Source organism: Lonchura striata, chromosome 2 (assembly GCF_050655825.1).
Source record: "Lonchura striata isolate lonStrDom1 chromosome 2, ASM5065582v1, whole genome shotgun sequence".
NCBI classification, from domain to species: Eukaryota; Metazoa; Chordata; class Aves; order Passeriformes; family Estrildidae; genus Lonchura; species Lonchura striata.
This window is the reverse complement of record NC_140704.1, coordinates 92,412,150-92,433,463: the sequence shown is the minus strand read 5'-3', so window position 1 is coordinate 92,433,463 and position 21,314 is coordinate 92,412,150. Positions and strand designations below refer to the sequence as shown.

The following is a 21,314-nucleotide window of genomic DNA, read 5'->3' as shown; positions in this document are numbered from 1 at the left end:
TTGTTTATTTTATGGTTCTAAAAATGTCCTTTAAATGCTTTTATTGTTCCTTTTTCCCTGATGTTGTGGATTGCCACCAACTTTGTTTTAAGGCTATCCCTCAACAGCTATTTATGCCTTGTTGCATCCATCATGTGTCAAATAGTTTCTCTGTCAACTGCCAGGAGCACTGAAAGCTCAATTGTCAGGATTTAAGGTGAATGAAGAGAGCCTTGACAGGCAGAAATGATGTTTCCTACATGAAAAAACATCCATTCATAGTTTCTGGGAAATCTTGGGGATGTCTGAGCCAACACAAGAATGTGGGAACAGCATGCAGCAAACAAGCAGAAAAATCTTTCACTCTTGAGTATTTCTGTAATTACGATCACCAAGATGGTTTCACTAAGAATTTGTGATACTGTGTTATTTCTAACTCACAAGCGATCAGATAGTCCAGTGTTTTACCAAAGTATGAACCTCGAAGGTTTCAGGAGTTCATGTGCCAAGACTTACTGGCTGTGTTCTTCATATTATTGTCACTGCCCTTGAGGAAGTTTCTGCAGCTTTGTGTAAAATGCTTCAATGCTCTTCCTAGGAAGCAGAATCGGAGCTATGCTGCTAAAGTGGGACATCACATCACATGAAAAACAAACAGCAAATAAATGGTGGCCAGCTTCATTCCTGTGGCTTTTCCCTCACAGCAAGGTGAAGTACAGACTGCTGTTCAGGAGAAGTCTGATTTGCTGGGATACCTATTCCATGTGAAGTAAAATACTGTTGAAATACATTAATAGATTTATGTAAGTCTTCTGTATTTTGAAAGCAGACTGAAGTGATTTCAGATTAATATCTTCATCTAAATTTCCAGACAAAACTACAGTACTTGAAAAGCTACCCTTGATGAAATAAGGGTATATATTTTGTATAATAAGGCTATATATTTGTGAGCATTTACCATAGTCCCTGTCACCATAGTAACTGGTTTTGTGAACCCAGATTCACAAAATCATGTAATTCCCTCTTAATCACCTGAGTACCTCCAAAGTTCTGGGCCACAATTTTCAAGTAAATGTGAACTCACTGTACAGGCCTTTTATGAACTGCAGAAAAATTATCCTTTCTTCATAATTGTTTTTTCCTTTTGAGCAAGAAAGCTCTGCCAGAGGGTCTGATGATTTTTTTGTAGTCAGTCCATCAATCATACTGTGACAATACATTGTAGAGGTGGTTCCAAGAGTTTATACTGGAAACAGTCAGTTTCTGGGCTTTTGGATATTTGGAATCAGAGTACTTCATCACCACTATGGGTACATCTTATGTAGTTGACTCATTTTGACATGAAAGCATTTTGTCTTTGTTTCCTTTCACCTTGTGTTTTGCAATTACTCCAGAGAAACATATTAATATTAAAGAATTTGCAATGCATATGTGGTCACTGATCTGATCATACTTTATTTGTAGTTGATATGTTTCAAAATTAGGATCAAGGCCTTGTTTCAGAGCAGGAATTGGAGTAGAAACCATCAGATGGACCTCACCATTGGGAAGATGTCTTCCAAGTGGCTCATCCTACCAGGGAGGTAGGCAGCTATACTCTTCGCAGGCTCAAGCATATCCATTTTCTGATAACCACAAGTCAGAGTAATTGACTCCTCAACCTTCCAATGGAAGATGGTGGAAGGAGATTGTTAGCCATGTGGGCGTGCTTGGGACCCATACACCTTGTGCTTAGATCTCTGGCACTCAGGATGGCTCAGGGATGGACTTGCTTGAAGCAGGTGTAGAGGAACTCTGGTATGTGGGAGATGCACAGGCTTGTCTACACACCTGCTCTCCTCCTGCCTTTCAAACCTACCTTAGTCCCAGGCAATGACAGCCCAAAAAGACTAAATAAGTAATAGCAGATTCAGTGAGCATATGCCTGTGCTTGACTCAGGCACCACAGAATAAGCCTAACTGTTGCTGGAAAGTGTGAGAACTGCTGGGTTGTGCTTTTTCAGCTATACTTTGTTATTCATGCCTTACAGTCTAAAATGCCAGGCAACATGGAAGTAAGTCAAGCTTACTTGATAGCAAATCCATTTTGTAAACCAGTTATGGACTCATCGCATGTCCATTCTCTGGTGCCTACAGGAAAAAGAGATTGGCCAGTGTCAGAGTGTCTGGGGTATGTGACACACTGTTTCAGGAAAAAAAAATTCTGTAGCTTTTAAATGGTTACAAAACTACTACAAAGGAAAAAACAAACCACCATGGCTGAAGAGATCACAGAAGTACACAGTTTAAAGGCCAAATCTGATCTGGAAACAAATTCCACTAAATGAAAATTAAACAAAGAATAATGTTTAAAAAAGACTGGAAGCAATGGTGTGTTATTTAAGGGGGAAAAAAAAGGCTAGCTTGTAAAGGCTAGCTTTTTTAGCACCATAAAGAATATTTAATTTATTATCTGATGTTACTTAAAAGGTTAGCCACTGTAAAAACTTGAGAGTGTGGAACCATCAGAACACCTAAGTGGGATTTTTCTTTTCCTGAAACAACCTTTACAAATTTATATTTGTTACGCTGCTGAAAATAGCCAAGTGTTACACTCCAATTTCCAAGAATCAGAAAAGAAAATGTGCAGTAACTTCTGACCAGGTACCAGCAAATATCTCTGTGGCAGGTAGGCAGGCCTCATGGCAGCGGTGCTTGCTGGCATTAGCAGCAGTAATTTGACACTGCAACACTGAGTCTCCCAGCAGGAGCTCAGAACATGTGGAAAGGCCAGAGATCAGAACTTACTAAGTAAGATTGGAAAAAGGGATGTTTGCACTCCAAAGATGCTGAGGTTAAGCTGGGTGAGCATAGCTGTGTATGGTGCACAAGGCATTTGGATACCTTTGGCATGCAGTGGAAGGATTTGGAAATGTCCAGCGTGAGACATGTTAGCCTAAATCAGACCTCTTAGGTCAGATGAGCTGCTTGATGCAGAGCCTGTGGTCCTTGGGTAGCTCTAAAGAAGGATTTGCTCTGGTGTCTGCAGTGTAGATGTCTTACAGTGATACAAATTTCCATATGCACGCCCTTTAATTTGTTCCTGTAACCTCTGAATAAGATATTGCACAAACTCATGGTAGAAATGCACCTCTGGCTGGTATTGTGCTGTCTTGACTGTTCACCATTGAAGCAAATCTCGTCGTGTTTGTGTCTGTTCAGGGAATACCTAAATATAAAGCTAATGGTCTGTGCCAGGTAAGAGGAAAATACAGTGACTTTAGGTGTTTGGTGTAACTTATCAGGAAAATACTGTATTGAAAACATCTCGTGGTGGAGTTGCCTAGACACCAGCTGAGGTGATATGCTAGTCCATGCACAAAAACTTCCTGTGTTTGTTTTTTACTTTGCTTCCTCCTAGTGACTCCTAAGATTTGCTGCAGAAATAGCTTGAATTCTAAGACATGAATGATTTAAAAACTGATTCATTTTAATTTTGTATTTTTTCATTTGGTCAATTAGTTTGTGCAAATACAGTTTGAAATGTTTTTTCATGACCTGTTTGATGTTATGTCTAGTCCTCCTTAAATGATTGCCTAAAATATGGGTTATTTTTTGCATTTCTTTCCTGGTTACTTGAATACCAGGTGGTGAATTTTCCTTTAAAGAACCTATGGTTAAATTTTCAGAGTAATTTGTGTTGTAATTAATAATAATAATAGGTTTTCATGGGTGTTTTTACAAATTTTTGGCACTTGTTCAAGTACTACAGTAAACAGATCTGGCTGGTCTTATTCAGAAAAAATATCCACAAAGTGGTTTTAAGATCATGTAGCTATTGATCTTCCCTCTATACACAGAGAAATAACAGCTAATTTCAAAGAAAACAGTTACCCAAGGGCTTCTGCCACATTTAGAAAGTTACAGGCATTAGAGATTTCTATCAGTGAGAGAAGATACAGTTGTGTGTTAGAACAAACTGCACCAACAGGGCGCTTGCAGCATAGGATTTTGTGGATTTTATGAGTCCTTCTGACTGTTTTGCTCTTTTGATTACATGCAGAGCCATAATACCACCTTTATTTGTAGTTTGCTCTGCCAGGGTGCCAGGTGTGACACTGAACACTTGTGGATGTGCACTTTGAAATGAGTAATGAGGGTCAACATCTCTCAGTCAGGGTGTGTGCTTCTCATAGGCTTTGTTCATCAAAGCATCTTTTCCTGCAGGAAAGTGTTTTGTGGCCAGTAGAGCCCCTGTTATTCTAAAACTGTTATGAGAGGGAAACACCAGGCATTCTGCTGAGCTGCCAGCTTGGCACAGCAGGAGAGGAGATTTGTTTGGTGAGGACTGACTATGACCCTTTGTAAGCAGACGGGTATTTCCAGAGTGTGTCTCCAGTGACCTGGACAGGGGAATAAGTGTAAGGGATTGTAATGCTTCAATTCAGATGGCTGAGTGTGAATGCCTACAGAAAGAAATGCTTTCCAATAGAAGGGGGGATTTTTCCATCGCCTGCCCATGCCAAGTAGAATTTATGAGATGCATTCAATTTTTTTTTTTTTTTGTCTCCAGAGAGCAACTAAACAACAGTCATGTCAATGGGCAAGATCCTAATCACTCTTCTGCAAGCAGTAATGAGAAGAAGCTGGGTTCAGAATGAGTGCCTTTCAAGCAAAATGGTCAGAAAAGAAGTTTATGTGTATGTGACTACTGAGGATAAACAAGGCAGCTAGCAGTTAACATGTGCCCTGAAAATTTTAAATTTCTGCACTGTCAGTATAAGAAAGGAAACTGAAACAGTAAAGGGGACTGACTGAGGAAACTTTGAGAGAGAACTGTAAAAGATTGTTTATCCCACTGCTCTTTCTCATGCTGGCCCATGGGCTTAATCCATGGGCAAATCCTTCAATTTGGTGGATCTCCACTGGATTAGCTGCCCAGGTTGCAGATTATATAGTATAGATTTCTGACGAAAACATTGCTGTAAGGAAAAAAATAAACAAACAAACCAAACAAAAACCCCTAAACCTAAACCTTTACAGGGCTTTTTCCATTAAGTTATGTTTTGCTGAGGGAAGAGAGGTTAGGAAGAAAGGTTAAATTTTTTTCTTGCTTGAATATATTTGATTCTCTAAAGTATTTATAGATTTTAGTTTGTTTTTATTTGAGTTTGGAATTGACAATAAGACTGAAACTGGGTACTGTGACATTCTGAATTTAGACTTTGTCTTTATGAAATAAGATATAAAATATTTCCTACCCAGAAAGCCTATATTTTTAATTTGCAAACTGGAACATTCCCTTCATGGATGTAGATGTAAGCTGTCACTTTTGCCATCAACAGAAATTAAAGAAAATTTGGGTTGTATGTTAAGAAGCATATCCTTTTCTGTTGTATCCTTCTGTGCCCGCCTGAATGAGGACAGCCACATCTTTTTTTTCCTCTGTATATGTAGAGAGAAAAACATCTACAGAACTGCTGCTGCACATGAAGTTAATCCTGGAAGCAGGGGTGACTCCTGCCCTGTAACAGGCACAGCAGTTTACAAGGCCTTGGGAACTCTCACTAAAGCTGGTGGGAGATTTTCCATTGACTACTTTGCTAGCTGCATCTGACTCTTGATTAATAAATGGGGAATGTTGAAGCACTCCTACCCAGAAATCTAGATTCAGCCTACTTTGATTTGCACTTCTGTGCAGAAAGGATTACAATACCAGTTGCAGAATTTAAATTTAAAAAAAAGTTATGTTTAAACAAAATTAAACAAAAATAAAGTATTTTCTGACTTTGAAGTAATTTTTAAATTTCATTCTTACAAAACCTATTCATTAAACAATAGCATGTTGCATCTTTTCAGTTTCCATAAAGCAAAAAACAATGTGATGATATTTCTAAGGCCCAAGATAAGCATCTTTCAATACAAGTCCAAACTGGATTTCTGACTCTGGGTAGCATGGCTCTGAAAAAATGCTAAAATAAAAAAAAAAAAAATTAGATGTAAATGTGCAGCTGAAAAATTTCCTTTATGAAGTGCTACCTAAACTTGATTAGGTAACTATGCTTCTGTCTTTGAGTCTAAATCTCCTGTTAAAATAGCCACATGTAAGTTTTTATAAGGTTTTTTTTAATGTAGATCTGACTAGAGAATCATTGTACTCATATTTGTGAAAATTCATACAGTCTAAATAAAATTCTGAAAACAAATATAAAGCATATAAACCACAAACTCCTTGACCATATTTTGATATTGCCAACTAGAGATAGAAATGTTTGCATCAATTGGAATTAAAGTATGGAGGGAAGAAAACCTAACAATATACGTTGCTTTTCAGCTTTTTACAGCTATTTTCAAAAGGTAGATTTGAATAGATAGAGAGAAATTGATGTAAAACATATTTTAGAAGTATTTTAAGCCTAGCAGCATGGAAGAAAAGCCGTGTCAATCAGCTGAATTTTGGGAGACTAATGGAAATGGTGTAGTATGGGAATAAAGTTCTTTGCTACTAACCTGCTAAGAGCTACAAAAAGCTGATGGCAGGGAGGAGCATGGGGCTTCTTGCATGAGGGAAGGGCAGCCAGGCAGCAGCTTTGGAGAGCATCTCTCTTTTCTAACTTTGGGTCTCACTGTGTCCATAAAGTAGCTGAAAAAATAGTATCCTTTACCTTCTGCAGAGCTGCCAGTGGCACTGTGGAATGATAGTTCTAATTAAACTATTCGTTTGGGCTTTTGGGTTAGATAAGTTAGGTAATACAAATATTCCATTTAAATATATATCTTGATTTTAGAAATCTTTAAGCATAAAACTCATTACTAATTTTGTGTGCATTAAGCATATAAAATGAGACACAGGCTTCGTTGGGTTCAAAATTGATTTTTTTTTTCCCCAGTGTTTACTTTGAAGTGGAAAAGCATTTTGGCTCAGCTCTTGTCATAAAGACACAAAAGTCTCCTGGCAATTTTTAAAAATTATTAAACACCAGCTAACAGAGAGGTCTCAGAATGCAAACACACACAGGGAATTGTGGTCAAGTTGAGGGCATTTTCAGTGCCTTCTCTCTGAACGGGTTTCATGATCTATGTCAAGATCTGCACTCCTGGGGACATTGAGAGGACAAGGAGAAGAGGTGGCTGCTCATGGTGGGCCTTCAATATCCTGCAAAGATGGAGCTTGCAGCTTCTTCCTTCACCTTGCCAGCCTGGCAGCAAGGGACCGGTTCCTCAGCCCTTTGCCATCTTGGAGCAGATGGCACAGTGGTATCCATAGGTTTCATGACACATTTACACTCTCAGTAGTTTCCTCTCAAGAGTCCTTTGAAAAGTGGGAATTTGTAATAGTATAAAATGCTACTGCTCTTTGTAGCTGTCAGCTGTAGTAGATCAAGTTATCAGTTTTCTACTGCAAGTCTTTAGTTCTGCTGCCAACAGCGACCTAATATATGGCTATAAATTTTTCTGGACTGTTATGAAGGTGTACTGCATTTCACTGGAATGGGGAATGTCTTGCACAAAGACAGACAGCATTAGGAATTTTGTGTGTAATAGCCGGTGCTCCCCTATCCATGTCAAAATGGAGGATGTAGGACTGTGGGCTGCAGAAGTCATTGAGAGATATTGCAGTTTTCTATCCCTGAGTACCTGGATTTTATCATGGCAATGCTGCTCTAGTTCAAGAGTTTGTGGTATTCATTATATAAACCTTATTGTGAGGTTTTTTGCAGCTTTACTGGTCTGCGTGTCAGAAGTCATTCTGGGGAAGAAAATTCCCTGAACTCACAGCTATTGCTTTATTTATTTATTTTTCTTTTCAAGGTTAGAAATAGTTACATCAAAATTTAAGTCTGACCTGAAAAATTCCACCTCTTTTGCAAGTACTGGAGTCATAACAATTTTATAAGGCATTTGGAAACTCAAAATTCGATAGGTAGCTAATTTGACTCACAAAAGATTCTATTTCCTATCTAAGTAAATTAGAAATATAAATTGGTGGTTTCTCTAGCTCTAGGAACTGAAATAGCTTTAAAAAAAAGGCTCTAATTTATTTGGAGACTTCTGAAAATTAACCTTAAAGCTTGATTTTTTTCACGTGAAAGTAAATTTTTAGTACTGAACTGAATGGATAATACATCAGTGTTGTGTCAGAGATTTTATTTCAGAACTGTTCTGCTATTTCTGAATTTGAATGAATTAAAACTAAATATAGTTAAAATACCAATGATCTTTGTCTCACTCATTTATGAATTAAACATAGAGCTGTCACTATTTCTGAGCCTAAACAATCCAAAATAGTATTTATTGTTTTGTAGAATTCTGAAAATGTTTAATAAAAGTACTCACTGGCTCTGATATTCATGGTTGGGTGACAGCATCCCGTTATTAAATCCTATTCCACCATTTTTGCATTCCAGCTATAGTCATTTATAGTCTTTTGGTAAATTAAGTACTGTGGTAAGCAAGTACAATTCTAATGGAGAACTCCAGGTGCTATTCTTATACAAAATTTCACTTTTTACCTGGTGTTTCTCACCTTGCATTGAGCCTGTGTGGCACAAAGAGGCTAAGTGGGAAGGAGAACAGAGAAATTATCGAGAGTAAAAGAGGTTCAAACTCGATAATAGCCTTCAGCTTGCTTTTTGTTGTTGCTCTTGTCAGCTGACTCTTATGAAAAGATGTTACATGTTAAGTGCTCCTATCACCAAGTTTTTTAGCTCAAAATGTATTTTGTGTGTACGCATACATGTGAATACATAACTTGACCTACAGCTCACAGAGGTAAAAATAGACCAAGCTGGATACTTTGTTGTTGTTGTTGTTGATTTTCTTGGAATTGCACAACCTTTTTGCAGTTTTGTTTATATCAGTGTGATGATTCCAAAATCTATCCTATATGACTGTACAGATTAGAAAAATAAGCCACATCAGATAATACGTTAAAAATTATGCCCATAACCAAAAGACTCAACCTCCTTTCTAATCCAGTTTCCACCATTCCTTTCCCCTAGAAACAGAGTTATAATGCTTTCCTTCTATGTCCCTGAAGATAAAATTGGGACTCTTGCTTTTTCTGCTTTCCACCTTTTCTGTATCTAGATAAATGCAAGGAAAGAAGAATAAAGGCAGTATGATATCAGGACTGAAATTCAGAGCATGGTTCTGAGTGTTAGCCCTGGAGCCAGCTGGGTTAAGGGCTCCAGGTTCCTTCACTCGGGTGTCCTGTGAGACATACACGTGCTCCAGGCTGCAAAGCAGGAGGTGGAGAGAAAGACGGGGGAAAGGGGAGTGATTCAGTGACCAGAGAGAGCAGGTCACAGCCATGAATGAGGCAGGCTGGCAGCTCAATACCCAATACAAAAGCATCTGTGATTGATCCTGTCTTCAGCCCTAACAGGCTTTCTAAACTCTAATTGAAAATTTAGTTTCTATGAAGATGCTCTTCAAAACATTATGTCCAGGGCTGTGAATGCTTGCAGCAACTATCCCCTGGCAAGTGTGTTTCAGAAGGATTCTTACTAATCATTTCAAATGGTTTCTTGGAATTTTTAAAACCTAAATCCAAGACCTGCTTTTTCATAAGAGTTGCAGTTTTTTCTTCCTTTCTAGAAGACAAAAAATACCTACCATTTGCATAACTTCAAAAATTTAAGTTCTGAAGAAATTCAAGTCTCATTTGGGCCTATGAATCCATCTATCTCATCTTGTACTTTCCAGTACCATAAGAGTTTTCTTCAACTGAGAAAAGTATTTATAATATCATTTCAGTGGGCCTTTTTAGGGTAGTTTTTTAGTGTAAATCATCAAAGCCATTGCAATTGTTTCTTTTCCAATGTTTAATATTTGACTGCTGCACCCACCACCCAGCTCTAAAACCCTTTGCCTGTAGCATTTGTGTTTCAGACTGGATTAATAAAATTTTAAGGAATTTCACCACTGTCCTATGTTTCAGGACTTTTAACTTGAATTTGTCACATAATCTTTTGTGCAACTTATATTTAAATGCACATCAATCTTAATTTTCTGCCTCTTCTAGCAAGGGAGTATCCGCTTGTATAAAACAACACACTTTTAATGACACACTTTGGAAAACAGAGTTCATAGACTTTAAATGCTGGTATTTATTTTGGAATTCCACAGATCAGAAAGCCAGCTGTTTGGAGAGAATTTCTGAGCAGTAACATGTATGCCCTGGTTCAGTTTTCTTTGCTCTGCTTTAATTACTGAAGCTGATGTCTCTCAGATGTTTGTTACATTTTCTGTTTATATTAGTTTTATAAAGTTAATTCGGAGAAAGTCACTTGGGTGGAAAAGGTAAGAAAGATGACTGAGTTGAACCTCAACCTCTGAAAGGACTCAACTTGCACACTGCAAAACTGTAGTAGATGTACAACCTAGCATGGGTACCGCAAGCTGGGTTAGATGGTGTTCACAAAAGGTAGTTCAGAGCCAACAAGGTGCTGTCAAGACATCAAAGAATGTGTAGCACAGACATGTCTCCAGAGACTAGTTGGCTTTTCATAGTCTGGCTCATTGGAAAACATCAGATTTCTTCTGGTTTGGGCTTCCTTTGTGTAGTACAGAGATTACAGCCTTATGTGCATAAGGCCATGGAAATACATGGTTGCTTCTTGCTGCCTTCTGTTTCCTTTGTTAATAACTTAAGCAAGGAGCAAAGCTGTTTCCCTGTTGAATACTGTGACCCTTAATTTGGATGCCCACTATTTAAGTAGATTATCTTAACTGAAACATATTCTGCTTGGTCTAAATATTTTGTAAACTGAAAACCCTCATAGTTTGCAAATAAAACTGGTCTCTCTGAAGGACAGTGTGATTTTAATTATATGCAGGCTTGATTCTGATCCCACTGAGGGACCAGACTGGCCATTCTATTTGGAACCAGGCAAATTAGCTTCTTAAGAACACAGCCACGTTCACTTCAACACTGAAAAGAGTCTCTTGTGGGCAGAATGATTCAGGTACCCTTGTTGAAGTTTATTGTACTGTTTGGCAAAACTTGTTTCTATTGTTTCTTGTTTCTATATGAATTCTATTAATATCTGATATCCAAGTAGAACTTATGGCAAGGAAAACCAAAATATATCACACAACAATAAAAGAGAAAAATCAGAAAATAAATGGATATTTTTCTTTTTATTTTTTCAGAATATTGCAGCACTTTCACACTACTGCTGAGGATTACACCATCATTTTCACATCTGGATGCACAGCTGCACTTAAACTGATAGCAGAATCATTCCCTTGGATACCTGAAGGCACAAAGCAACCCAGCAGTCGATTTTGTTACCTAACTGACAGCCACACATCTGTGGTTGGTATGAGGGGCATAACTGCTTCAATGAATGTCTTGTCTGTTCCAATAAAACCAAAGGAAATTTTGTTAGCAAAAAGCAGGTTGCCAGCTGAAGAACAAAGCTGCACAACACCTCATCTATTCTCTTATCCAGCTCAGAGCAATTTTTCTGGTACCAAATATCCCCTTTCATGGATACAGGACATAAAATCTGGAAGACTGTGCCCCATCAAACTACCAGGGAAGTGGTTTGTTCTACTAGATGCAGCCTCGTACGTGAGCAGTTCTCCATTAGACCTGGGAGTTCACCAAGCTGACTTTATCCCCATCTCATTTTATAAAATCTTTGGATTCCCAACTGGTTTAGGAGCATTATTGGTAAACAACAGGATTGCTCCCCTCTTGAGGAAAACCTATTTTGGAGGTGGAACTGCAGCTGCCTACCTCGCAGGAGAGGATTTTTATTTCCCCAGGAAATCCATAGCAGAAAGGTAAGGCTTTGTTTAACAAAACAGGATTTTTTTTGCTGATACTGTTTTCATCAGACAAATCTCTCGGGCTTGGCACTGGGCTGTGATGCATGTTCTTTTTATGCAGTTGGATAGGTATCTCACATCTGACTCAGTTTGTATTACTATTCCTTTTTCCTATGTAAACAACATAATCTGAAATATCTACCTTCCTTTTCTGATCTAGTTTGCCAAAACTGCTAAAAATACTAGGCTTCGTTTAGTGACATAAAGGTCAATTCATGCATTTTTTAAATTTGTATTTAAGGTACCTCAGTGGAAACTTGATTTGTTTTTGAAACTCTGCACCCAAAGCAGCCAGAGCAAGGTTGATCACACAGTGTAACTACCCTCAGTGAAATTGCAAAGTTAGTTCTATGTATTTCACTGGAAATGTGCAATGCTTTACCCTCAAGACAAAGTTTATTAGAATAACAAGTTCAGTAAAACACATTACCTACAATAAATACTTGCAGTGCTCTTACTCCTTGGCTGAGGTTCTGAAGTAGCTCTGAAGCTCTCCTACAGAAAATAGATGACACCTAAAGGGGGTCAAACATACACACATAAGAAAGTGCAGGGCAATAAGTAAGCTTCACCAGTTCCTGAACACACTGAAGTGCCACTCTTAGTGATGCTTGGTCTCTCTGCCCCTCTCCTTCATGTCAGCAACTTACATAAATGCAGTTGAAGGTCTTTCTGTCTCACATCTGCACAAAGGAAATGCTAGAGATCAGCATTTCATTACAGGATAATTGAACAGTTTGTGTTGGAAGGGACCTTAAAGATCATCTAGTTCCAAGCCCCCTGCTGTGGCCCCAGACACCTTCCTCTAGACTAGATTACTCAGAGGCCCATCCAGCCTGGCCTTGAACACTTGCAGGGATGAGACATCAAGAAACTTCTCTGGCCAACCTTTTCCACTGCCTCAGTACTCTCACAGTAAAAAAAATTGTTCCTCATATCTTATATAAACCTTACCCCTTTCTGTTTGAATTTCACTTTGTCCTGTCCCTATGCACCCTTGTAAAAAGTCTCTCTCCAGTTCTCTTGTAGGCCTCCTTCAGGTATAGGGAGACTGCTGTAAGGTCTTCCCTGAACCTTCTCTTTTCCATGCTGAACAACTCCAATTCTCTCTGCCTTTCTTTGTAAGAAAGGTACTCAAGTCCTCTGAGCATTTTCATGACCCTCTTCTGGACTCACTCAAACAGATCCATTTCCTTCCTATGTTGAGTGCCTCGGAGCAGGGTGCAGCACTCCAGGTAGGGTCTCATAAGAGCAGAGCAGAGGGGCAGAATCTTCTCCTCCACCTGCTGGCCATGCTGCTTTGGATGAATCCCAGGACATGGCTGGGTTTCTGGGCTGCCAGCACACTCATTACTGGGTCATGTAGAGCTTCTCATCAATCAACACATCCAAATCCTTCTCCCCAGGGCTGATGTAAGTTCATTATCCACCCAGCCTATATTTGTGTTTGGGATTGCCCTGACCCATGTGCAGGGCATTATTTTACATGGCATTGTTGAGATTTATGATACTCACACAGGTCCACCTCTCAAGCCTGCCAAGGGCCCTCTGGCATCCCTTCCCTCCAGTGTGTCAACTGCACCATACAGCTTCATGACATGGGCAAACTTGCTGAGGCTGTACTCGATTCCGCTGCCTACATCACTGACAAACACGGTGAACAGCGCTAGTCCCAGTGTCAACCCCTGAGGAACACCTCCTGTCATTGGTCTCCACTTGGACATCGAGCCATTGGTGGCAGGTCTTTGCATGGCATCATCCAGCCAATCCATCCACTCATCCACAGAGTGGTCCACCTGCGAAACCCATGCTTGTTCAGTTTAGGAGCAAGGGTGTCATGCAAGACAGTGTCAAGTGCTTTCCACAAGTCCAGGTAGATGATGTCACTGGCTCATCCCTTATCCACCAATGCTGTAGCGCCATCATAATAGGCCACTAAATATGTCAGACATGGTTTGCCCTTACTGAAACCATGTTGGCTGGCAGAAATCACCTTCTTATTTAACATGAGCTTTAGCATAATTTCCAGGATGATTGCTCCATGTTCTGGCTGGGCACCAAGGTGAGACTAACCAACATATAGTTCCCCAGGTCTTCTTTTCCTCCCTTTTTAAAAGTGAGGGTTCCAGTCAGTGGGAACTTCACCTGACCTCCATGACTTCTCAAATACAATGGAAAGTGTCTTATCCACTTCATCCATCAGTTCCTTCAGGACCCACAGATGCATCTCACTGGATGCCATGGCCATGGTCATCTTGGTCACCTGCAGGTTCCTTGTATGGTCTCAAACCTGTTCTTTTCCCACCGTTTTCCTCATTCCTCCAATTCTTACAGTTTTCATTCTGTGATTTGGGCAGTGTGGCTGGAGCACTTGCCGGTCAAGAAAGAGGCAAAAAAGTCATTGAATAAAAGCCTTCTCCATATCCTGCATAACCAGGTGTCCTGGTGCCTCTCCCATCTGGAGAGAGCCCACATTTTCCCTAGTCTTCCTTTTACTACCAATATACAATTTTTCTTGTTTCCTTTGATGTTCCTGTCCAAATTTAATTCTCCTGGGGCTCTACCTTTCCTAGCCTGATGCCTAGCAGCTCAGATAACCCCTCTGTATTCCTCCCAGGTCACCTGTTTTTGCTTCCACCCCCTGCAGGTTTCTTTTCTGTGTATTGGTTTGTTCAGAGGCTCCTTGTTATCCATGCAGGCCTCCTGGCATTTTTGCCTGACTTCCTCTTTATTAAGATGCATCATTCCTAAGCTTGGAAAAGATGACCCTTGAATCTTAACCAGCTCTCTTGCCTCACTCTTTCTTCCAACCCTTTCTTTCAGGGCTTTATCCCACAGTATTCTAACACATTTGAAATACATACTGATAAATATATATATATATATATATATATATAAAATTATGGCCCTTGGGAGAGGCTAGAAGTGAAAAGGGGTAATGGTAAAAAAAGCTCTTCATTCCTTTCAATTGTTTATGGATGTGTATTCAGAAGCATGATGCCCTGCATCTCCCATGATGTGAATATCTGACCTTTCACTATATGCAAAATAATGCTTCATGTGTTTGCACCTCTTCTGGGTCTGTGCTCTGAATGCTGCTTAGGGATTCTGGTTCTGGACTGGTAAATGCAGAGCCTGGCTGCATTCACCTGGCTCTTGCCAGACAAGACCATGCATTATTTCTGTATTGGATGTTGGTACAGTGAATGTCCACTTAATCTTTTAATATAGAAATAAAAAGAACAGGGAAACATTGTCATTCGGACCTCTGTTTCTGATTTTTCAAACCAAAAAGGCTTTGAAGTGCAACTCTCACTGAAATTCAGGATAACAGGGCATAGAAATCATGGCATTCCAGGGTGCTCCTGCATCATCTGAAAGCCAAGGATAAAACTCCCTTTAATTTCACCTGGGCAGGCTCTAGTTTCCAAGCAGCTTTTCTAGAGGTAATTGATACATGACTCCTGAGATTGAATGGCAGGTGAAAATATCTGAAATGTGTTTTAGATCTCAGTTCTGCTTTTATACTTTCTTTAATTAGGAAGGGAAAGGCATGTGGGAACCTGAAGGGGTGCTCTATTTCTGGTATCTTTTTCAAGAGTTTTCAGAAGTTGACTAATTATAAACCTTTCATGTATCTGAGGCTCCCACTGTTTCAAGGGCTTTTTTACTGAGTTCAGAAGAAGGGCCTGTTTAACCGTCTTCTACTACAGAGTCAGAAACAAAGAAAATTGACTTCTAAGGCTGGGTACAAAATGTGTAATCTTGGTATGAGGGATTAAAAGTAAAATAATCAAAACTGACAGCTGGATACTAGTTCCCATTAAACACCAAAGTGTCATGCAGACAGTCTGTCATTGTTCATAGGTCAATATTTATCCTTGGCATCATCTGATCCTTTAGTTGTTATTTGAAAAGCCAATATTTAAAAGTTCATGTTTAGGGCATTACGGATGTGGTCCATAATTTGTCATGAACTGTGGAGACATAAAGTTCTGGCTGGAGAAGCTTGACGTTTTCAAATGTAGGTCAGGAATGAGGAGGAATTTCTTGAAGAGTAAAAACAACATGTTGCATTGACATTCTCAATCAATGTGATTCAAACTATATCCATTTTTTGGGTTTTTTTTTTGTTTTTTTCTCAGCTGCTATGGGTTTTGCTTTGTTATATTTTAAAGTTTTAAAGTGTTCTCCTGATAATAAAATACAGGTAGAGCAGTTAGGAACAGAACTACTACACTTCAAACGAAATGCCAGGTCACCATGGTCAGAGTTAATGGGATTACCTTATCTGTGGGCCATGTTTCCATTTCTTTGTCAGTGCTGAAAACACCTGGGTCACTATTTGTCACATGAACAGCAGCTCTAGTCAGGTTTTATCTCTGTCCTTGTAGGCATCCAAACCCAGCTGGTGAAAGCACTGAGAAATCTGCTCCAGCTGGACATGCTTTGTGCTGGAGGTTGGATTTGAGATTCCCAGGGGTGCTTTCCAGCATCTGTGCTTCTGTGATTGATTTTGTGCCCTCACCCAAGCTGCATCTGCATTGTCTCTTCAGATGTGTCTTTATAATTCCAAAAGATTTTATTTTTAATTTTGTTCTTTTTTTTTTTAAATGCTTCTTTACAGTGTGTGGTTAGGATTCAGCTTGAATACACTGAAACATATAATTTCATGTGGTGATTCAGAAGGAAACTTGAACTCTAGCAAATGTCATTGGAAAAGGGGATTTGACTGTATGTGTCTGAGTGCCACTAGCAGAAGGTATTCTCCATGCACACAAAATCCAAGAGCAGTGTAGTAAGAAAATAGCTTTTTCAAAGTCAAGGTGAAACTTAAGTGGAAACATGTAATGGGATACAGGTTATCCGTCTTTCCTTCCCAGGACTGTCAAAATGGTTGCCATTTTTCTTAATAGATATAGCTTTTGCTAGTGTTCCTTGTACTTTATTTTGTTGTTCCTGCTATATAAATTAATGTACCACAGTCTCTTTTACATTTCTTTAATACCCTTAAATCACTTCCATGTTTTCCCATTTTGTGTCAGTAGCCAATCTTCCCATCTCAACTTTTAAAATCATGTTTATTATATTTTCATCCTTGTATCAAACAGCTTGACAAATTACTATTATCATTCACAAATCTAGCCTCATTTCCCATGTTTTTTTTCTTCACAGCATGAGATAATAAAATAATATTATTATGGATAGCAAGAATTCAGCGATAAAATATTCATCATCTGCCCTATTTTTCTTTCGTATCTGGAAGCTATTTAGAATTTGATCATCCTGGAATTTATGACTAAGGGAAAAGGAGCATTGTGTTATCTGTAAATTGGGTATCTGCATCTTAGTCTAGCAATGTGAAGTATCTAGTGCATTAGGTGTTGTATGTTGTTCATTTCCAAATGCATTTTCAAAAGCTTTGAAAATCCAGATGACATGACTTTGTCCCTGACTAGTTTTAATGACTCTTGTCTCTTGCTTGAATAATTTGAAAATCCCAAAGCAGCACACACACTTTTGTAGTCTATTATGCATTTCACTTAGCCACAGCAGGTTTCTTTATTCTTGATGCTGGAGCTAGAGATCTCTGGGACAACTCTGTGCATGCTTATGCAGTGTATACTGACATGGTTTCAATCCTCAATTGCATTCTGGTTTTGTGTGTGCTGAGGGGAAGGGAAGGAAGCAAGGAATGGAAAATAGAGGCAGAAAACTAGGGATGAAAACTATAGTCCCAAGAGCTGGAGCTGAGACAAAATCCTGAGGCTGGGTGATGGGTGTGCAGCAGCTTGACAATCCTTTGGCAAATAAAGCTGATCTGCTTGAAGCAATCTCTTTAGCGTGATTGTTTCTGTCAGCCTAGAAAGAAAGAATATACTGACAGGTGCTGGCTTATTCCACCGAAGCTCTTCATAGTGCTGAGAAATCACCTAGGGCCTGGACTGTGCTGAGAAGAGCAGTCTTTATGTGCAAGCTCACCTTGTAGTCTGGCATTGGCTCCACACATGAGGACTCTGGCCATCTGCCCATGATTACTTTAATGTGGTAAGTGGACTCAAGTATCACCCTGTCAAAAACACATTTTGTTTAAGCATTTTGCTATGCTGCTTCTACATTTTTGTAATATTTAAAGATCTCTAACCAGGGCCACTTATGGGAGAATTTCCTAAACAAGCTCCCTTTCAAATAGCATTGATGGATTTCAGATTAGGTATTTCAGAAGTGACAGGACCTTCATCTAATTTCTAATGGGTGTTAGCACCATGAGAATGGCTTCTGCATCTGGCAAACCTGCTGCAGCTCCTGACAGGGACTTGTAACAGGGATCAAAACAGTGAATAAGTCTCTTCCTTCCTCTCAGCTCCCACTGCCACTCTGTTCTGCAGAGATGAGAGGTCAGAGGTCATTGAGAATAATTGTATAGGACTCTCACTCAGCTGTTCCCTGTGTCTGAAAGGCAAAGTCCTTTAATTTAACTGATAGAACTTAATTCTGACAATTTTTATAACTGTTTTTTGAAACAAGAGCTGTGGAAAAATAAAAGGGTAACTGTAAGAATGTTCAAGTAATCACTTACTCTTTCCCTTCTCTGCTGAAGTGTAAGTATCTTCTGGCAAGCTTCATGCAGTCTGTTTTGTTACCTCTCAGGACATTCCAGGTGGCAGTTGACATTTGCTGTGTTTTTCTGCCAGTCATCACTGCAGCCAGCCAAATTCTTCAGTATTTGATACAAAGGAAAGTTTTGCTAATTTTTTTGACTCCAAGTCCCACCATTAAGAAGGCATTCATGTGTCATTTTGCAGTCTAATCCTCCAGGTGATATTTTTTGTTCAATACTGAAGTTGTTTCATTCCCCAGTGTAGTCAGAATAAATTGAAAATTGTACATCAGCCACCCAAATGCTATCATGAGGGGATCACTTTTGATCTTGATTGACCATGGGATTCACCTTAAATTGCTGAATCTGGGATAAACTGGAAGAAGTGCACCTGATAAATGCTTGTAGAGCACAACTAGGCACTTGAAAACGTGTTTGTTGACTTGGATTAGTCAGTAGTCACCCAAACAGAAGCAATAATATAGGTAAAAATTTGAAGAGGCAATACAGTTGGCAGAGGTGGCTTCTGTTATTCAGCCAGCCACACCTCTATTCATTTGCACACTCCTAGAGTGTCCAAAATCCAGGGTGCAATCTACAATATGAAAACAAATGCAGAAGGAGGTATTTTCCTCAGACAGGGGAGGTAGTGGATCTTGCATGCTCTTTAGAAATGTCCAGCATAATGAAATCAATAAAACCCAGAAATACAAAGAATGTTTTAACTGTACCATAGATTCCCTTACTTGGAAATAGGCTGATCCAACTGACCACATTTCATCTTTTGTTTTGCAAGTGCCATTGAAAGCCAGTAGAAATCATGGGCCCAGTATATCCACATGCCTACCACGTAAATCACAGCAAGCACCAATCTGTATTGTTGGGAAACTCCATCCTAATGTATGAATGGAACCAAATTACTGATTTATGAAATAAACCTTATAAAGTGCTAGAGAGCTGCAGCACATTCATTTTTTAAAAAAGAAAAATGTGGAGCTCATTGTGAATTGCATTTTTCTTAAAATATAAAGTGTTTTGGGGTGATAGCAAGGAAGAAGGGAATTGTGGTTTATATCAGAATTTGATTTTGCCTTTGATCAAATATAGTAAAAATTTTGCTTGAACCAGGATGTATCTTTGAAGTCATTGTGGATGACAGGGTGACATAACATTGTTTTACCCTATGGAGTTCTTGTGCTCAAATTTAAAATCAAATCTTTTCTCTGATACTTCTCTAAAAGGCTTTGTGAATTTCTAGCACCAGCTATTGTGACTTTACAGAATTGCTTTTCTGCTGGTAAATTTATTGCACATTTTTAATAATGCTTTGTAGATTTTACATTTGTGATTGATTAGCCTGTTTGATATATGAGTGTATATACAATGATGACTTGTTTGTTATAAAAAACCACATTTTTTTCTTTGCCATTTGTACTGTACTTAAAATGTCATGATATTAGATGTAAAAGGGTGAAACTGGCTTTTTGATCCAGACAGTATTTACAAGTTGTATTTAGTTAACGTTAAGGGATTGATTTACTTCAAAGTGCAGGAATTAAAGCTTTTTCTCTTACTTTTTACCTCAGGCAGTTCTTAGTAACAGGAACTGCTGTAAATACTCCACAGTATAGTATATAATTAGTATAATGCTCTTTATTTGACTCTTGAAGTCTCAGAGACAAAAGCATGAGCTAAAGCAGACATATGGAAGAGCTGTAACTGCTATCAGGGGGTCAATTTAGATATTTAACATTATTTTAACCTAGTTCTTATGTGCTCTGAATCCTCTGGCATGTGTGTGTGCACTTAAATACTTTCCAAAGAGACACTGAAATTGTTCTGAGTTGGCTGCTGAAACTTTATTGGCTTCTTTGGAGTGAATTCAGTCTCATTTGACATGGTGCAGCCCAAGAGGTGCAGAAAGCACCAAGTCAGGGCACCAGCACGTACTGCCCACAGATCTGGTCCTGCAAAGAGCATGTCCCTGTACCTCTTCAGAACCTCCCAAACAGGAAGGAATCCTTCTCACATCTTCCCTCCTACCCCATGAAAGCCATTACTGCTTTCTCTAACCTTTTGAGGAGAACAGGGAAGGAAGAGTGGTTTTCATGTGTTTTTTTGTTTTTTTTTTTGTGTGTGTGTGTGTGTGTGTGTGTTTCTACGTTCCTTCCTAAGAAGGAAGGTCATCAGGGCAGGAAATGACTATGACAAGGTATTTATATTTTCTGTTTTGCAGCTTTTTAAAACATGAGATAATGTGGGCAGGAGAAAAGTGTGAGCTAATAGAAATAAGAACAAGCAGAATGGAGATGGCAAAAATGGAAGAAAAGTTGAAGCAATGTGTCTGTAAGGGTGCCAGCCCCAAGCCCCAGATATGGTGATGGGAGGTTGCTGCTGTGAGGGTGGCAGCTCTGCATGTGGAGAGGCAAGTCTGCCCTGGGAGCTGACCCTTCCACATGAGCTGGCTCCTTCAGGAAGGATGGGGAGAGCTTGGGATGTTAGGAGCAGATGGGGAAATCCAAGAAATGTGGCTCAGTGTCTCTGTCTCCTCATGTGTCTCTGACCCGCAAATGAGTGGCATTGGCCGGTTGGAAGCTGTCATGAGCTTTGGATTAGGGCCTTTCCCTTCAGCATGTGCCAAAGCTCCTGGCACGTCTTCTACATGGATGCTGACATGATGAGCTTCCAAACAGCCATTGTAATCTGTGGTTTGCACAGATTTTCTGTTTTGGTGAGTGAATGGCTCCAAACTGCAGGATCCTGCTGTGCATGGCTGCCATGCCACCCAGTCCTTCAGCCAGCTGGGTGGACTTTGCATTGCAGAATAGGACACCCAGGTCCACATGTGGATTCAAGACTCGTACACAGGCATGCTCACGGCTGTGAAGAGTAGCTTAATTTCCTGTGCATGTAT

The 21,314-nt window shown here is 39.4% G+C and overlaps 1 protein-coding gene across 7 annotated transcripts in view; it reads left to right on the top strand.

Annotated features, from left to right (window-relative positions):
* MOCOS (molybdenum cofactor sulfurase) overlaps positions 1-21,314 on the top strand; it is a 213,383-nt gene that overhangs the window by 72,940 nt on the left and 119,129 nt on the right. For 5 of the 7 annotated variants that reach the window (XM_021528759.4, XM_085571776.1, XM_077784950.2 and 2 more), the window contains exon 4: positions 11,116-11,754. In XM_021528759.4, the coding sequence (XP_021384434.2) occupies positions 11,116-11,754 (639 nt within the window). Of the gene's footprint in view, positions 1-577; positions 688-1,443; positions 1,563-11,115; positions 11,755-21,314 lie in introns of those variants that run through there. The other 2 variants (XM_085571774.1, XM_085571777.1) reach the window with 2 other exon arrangements.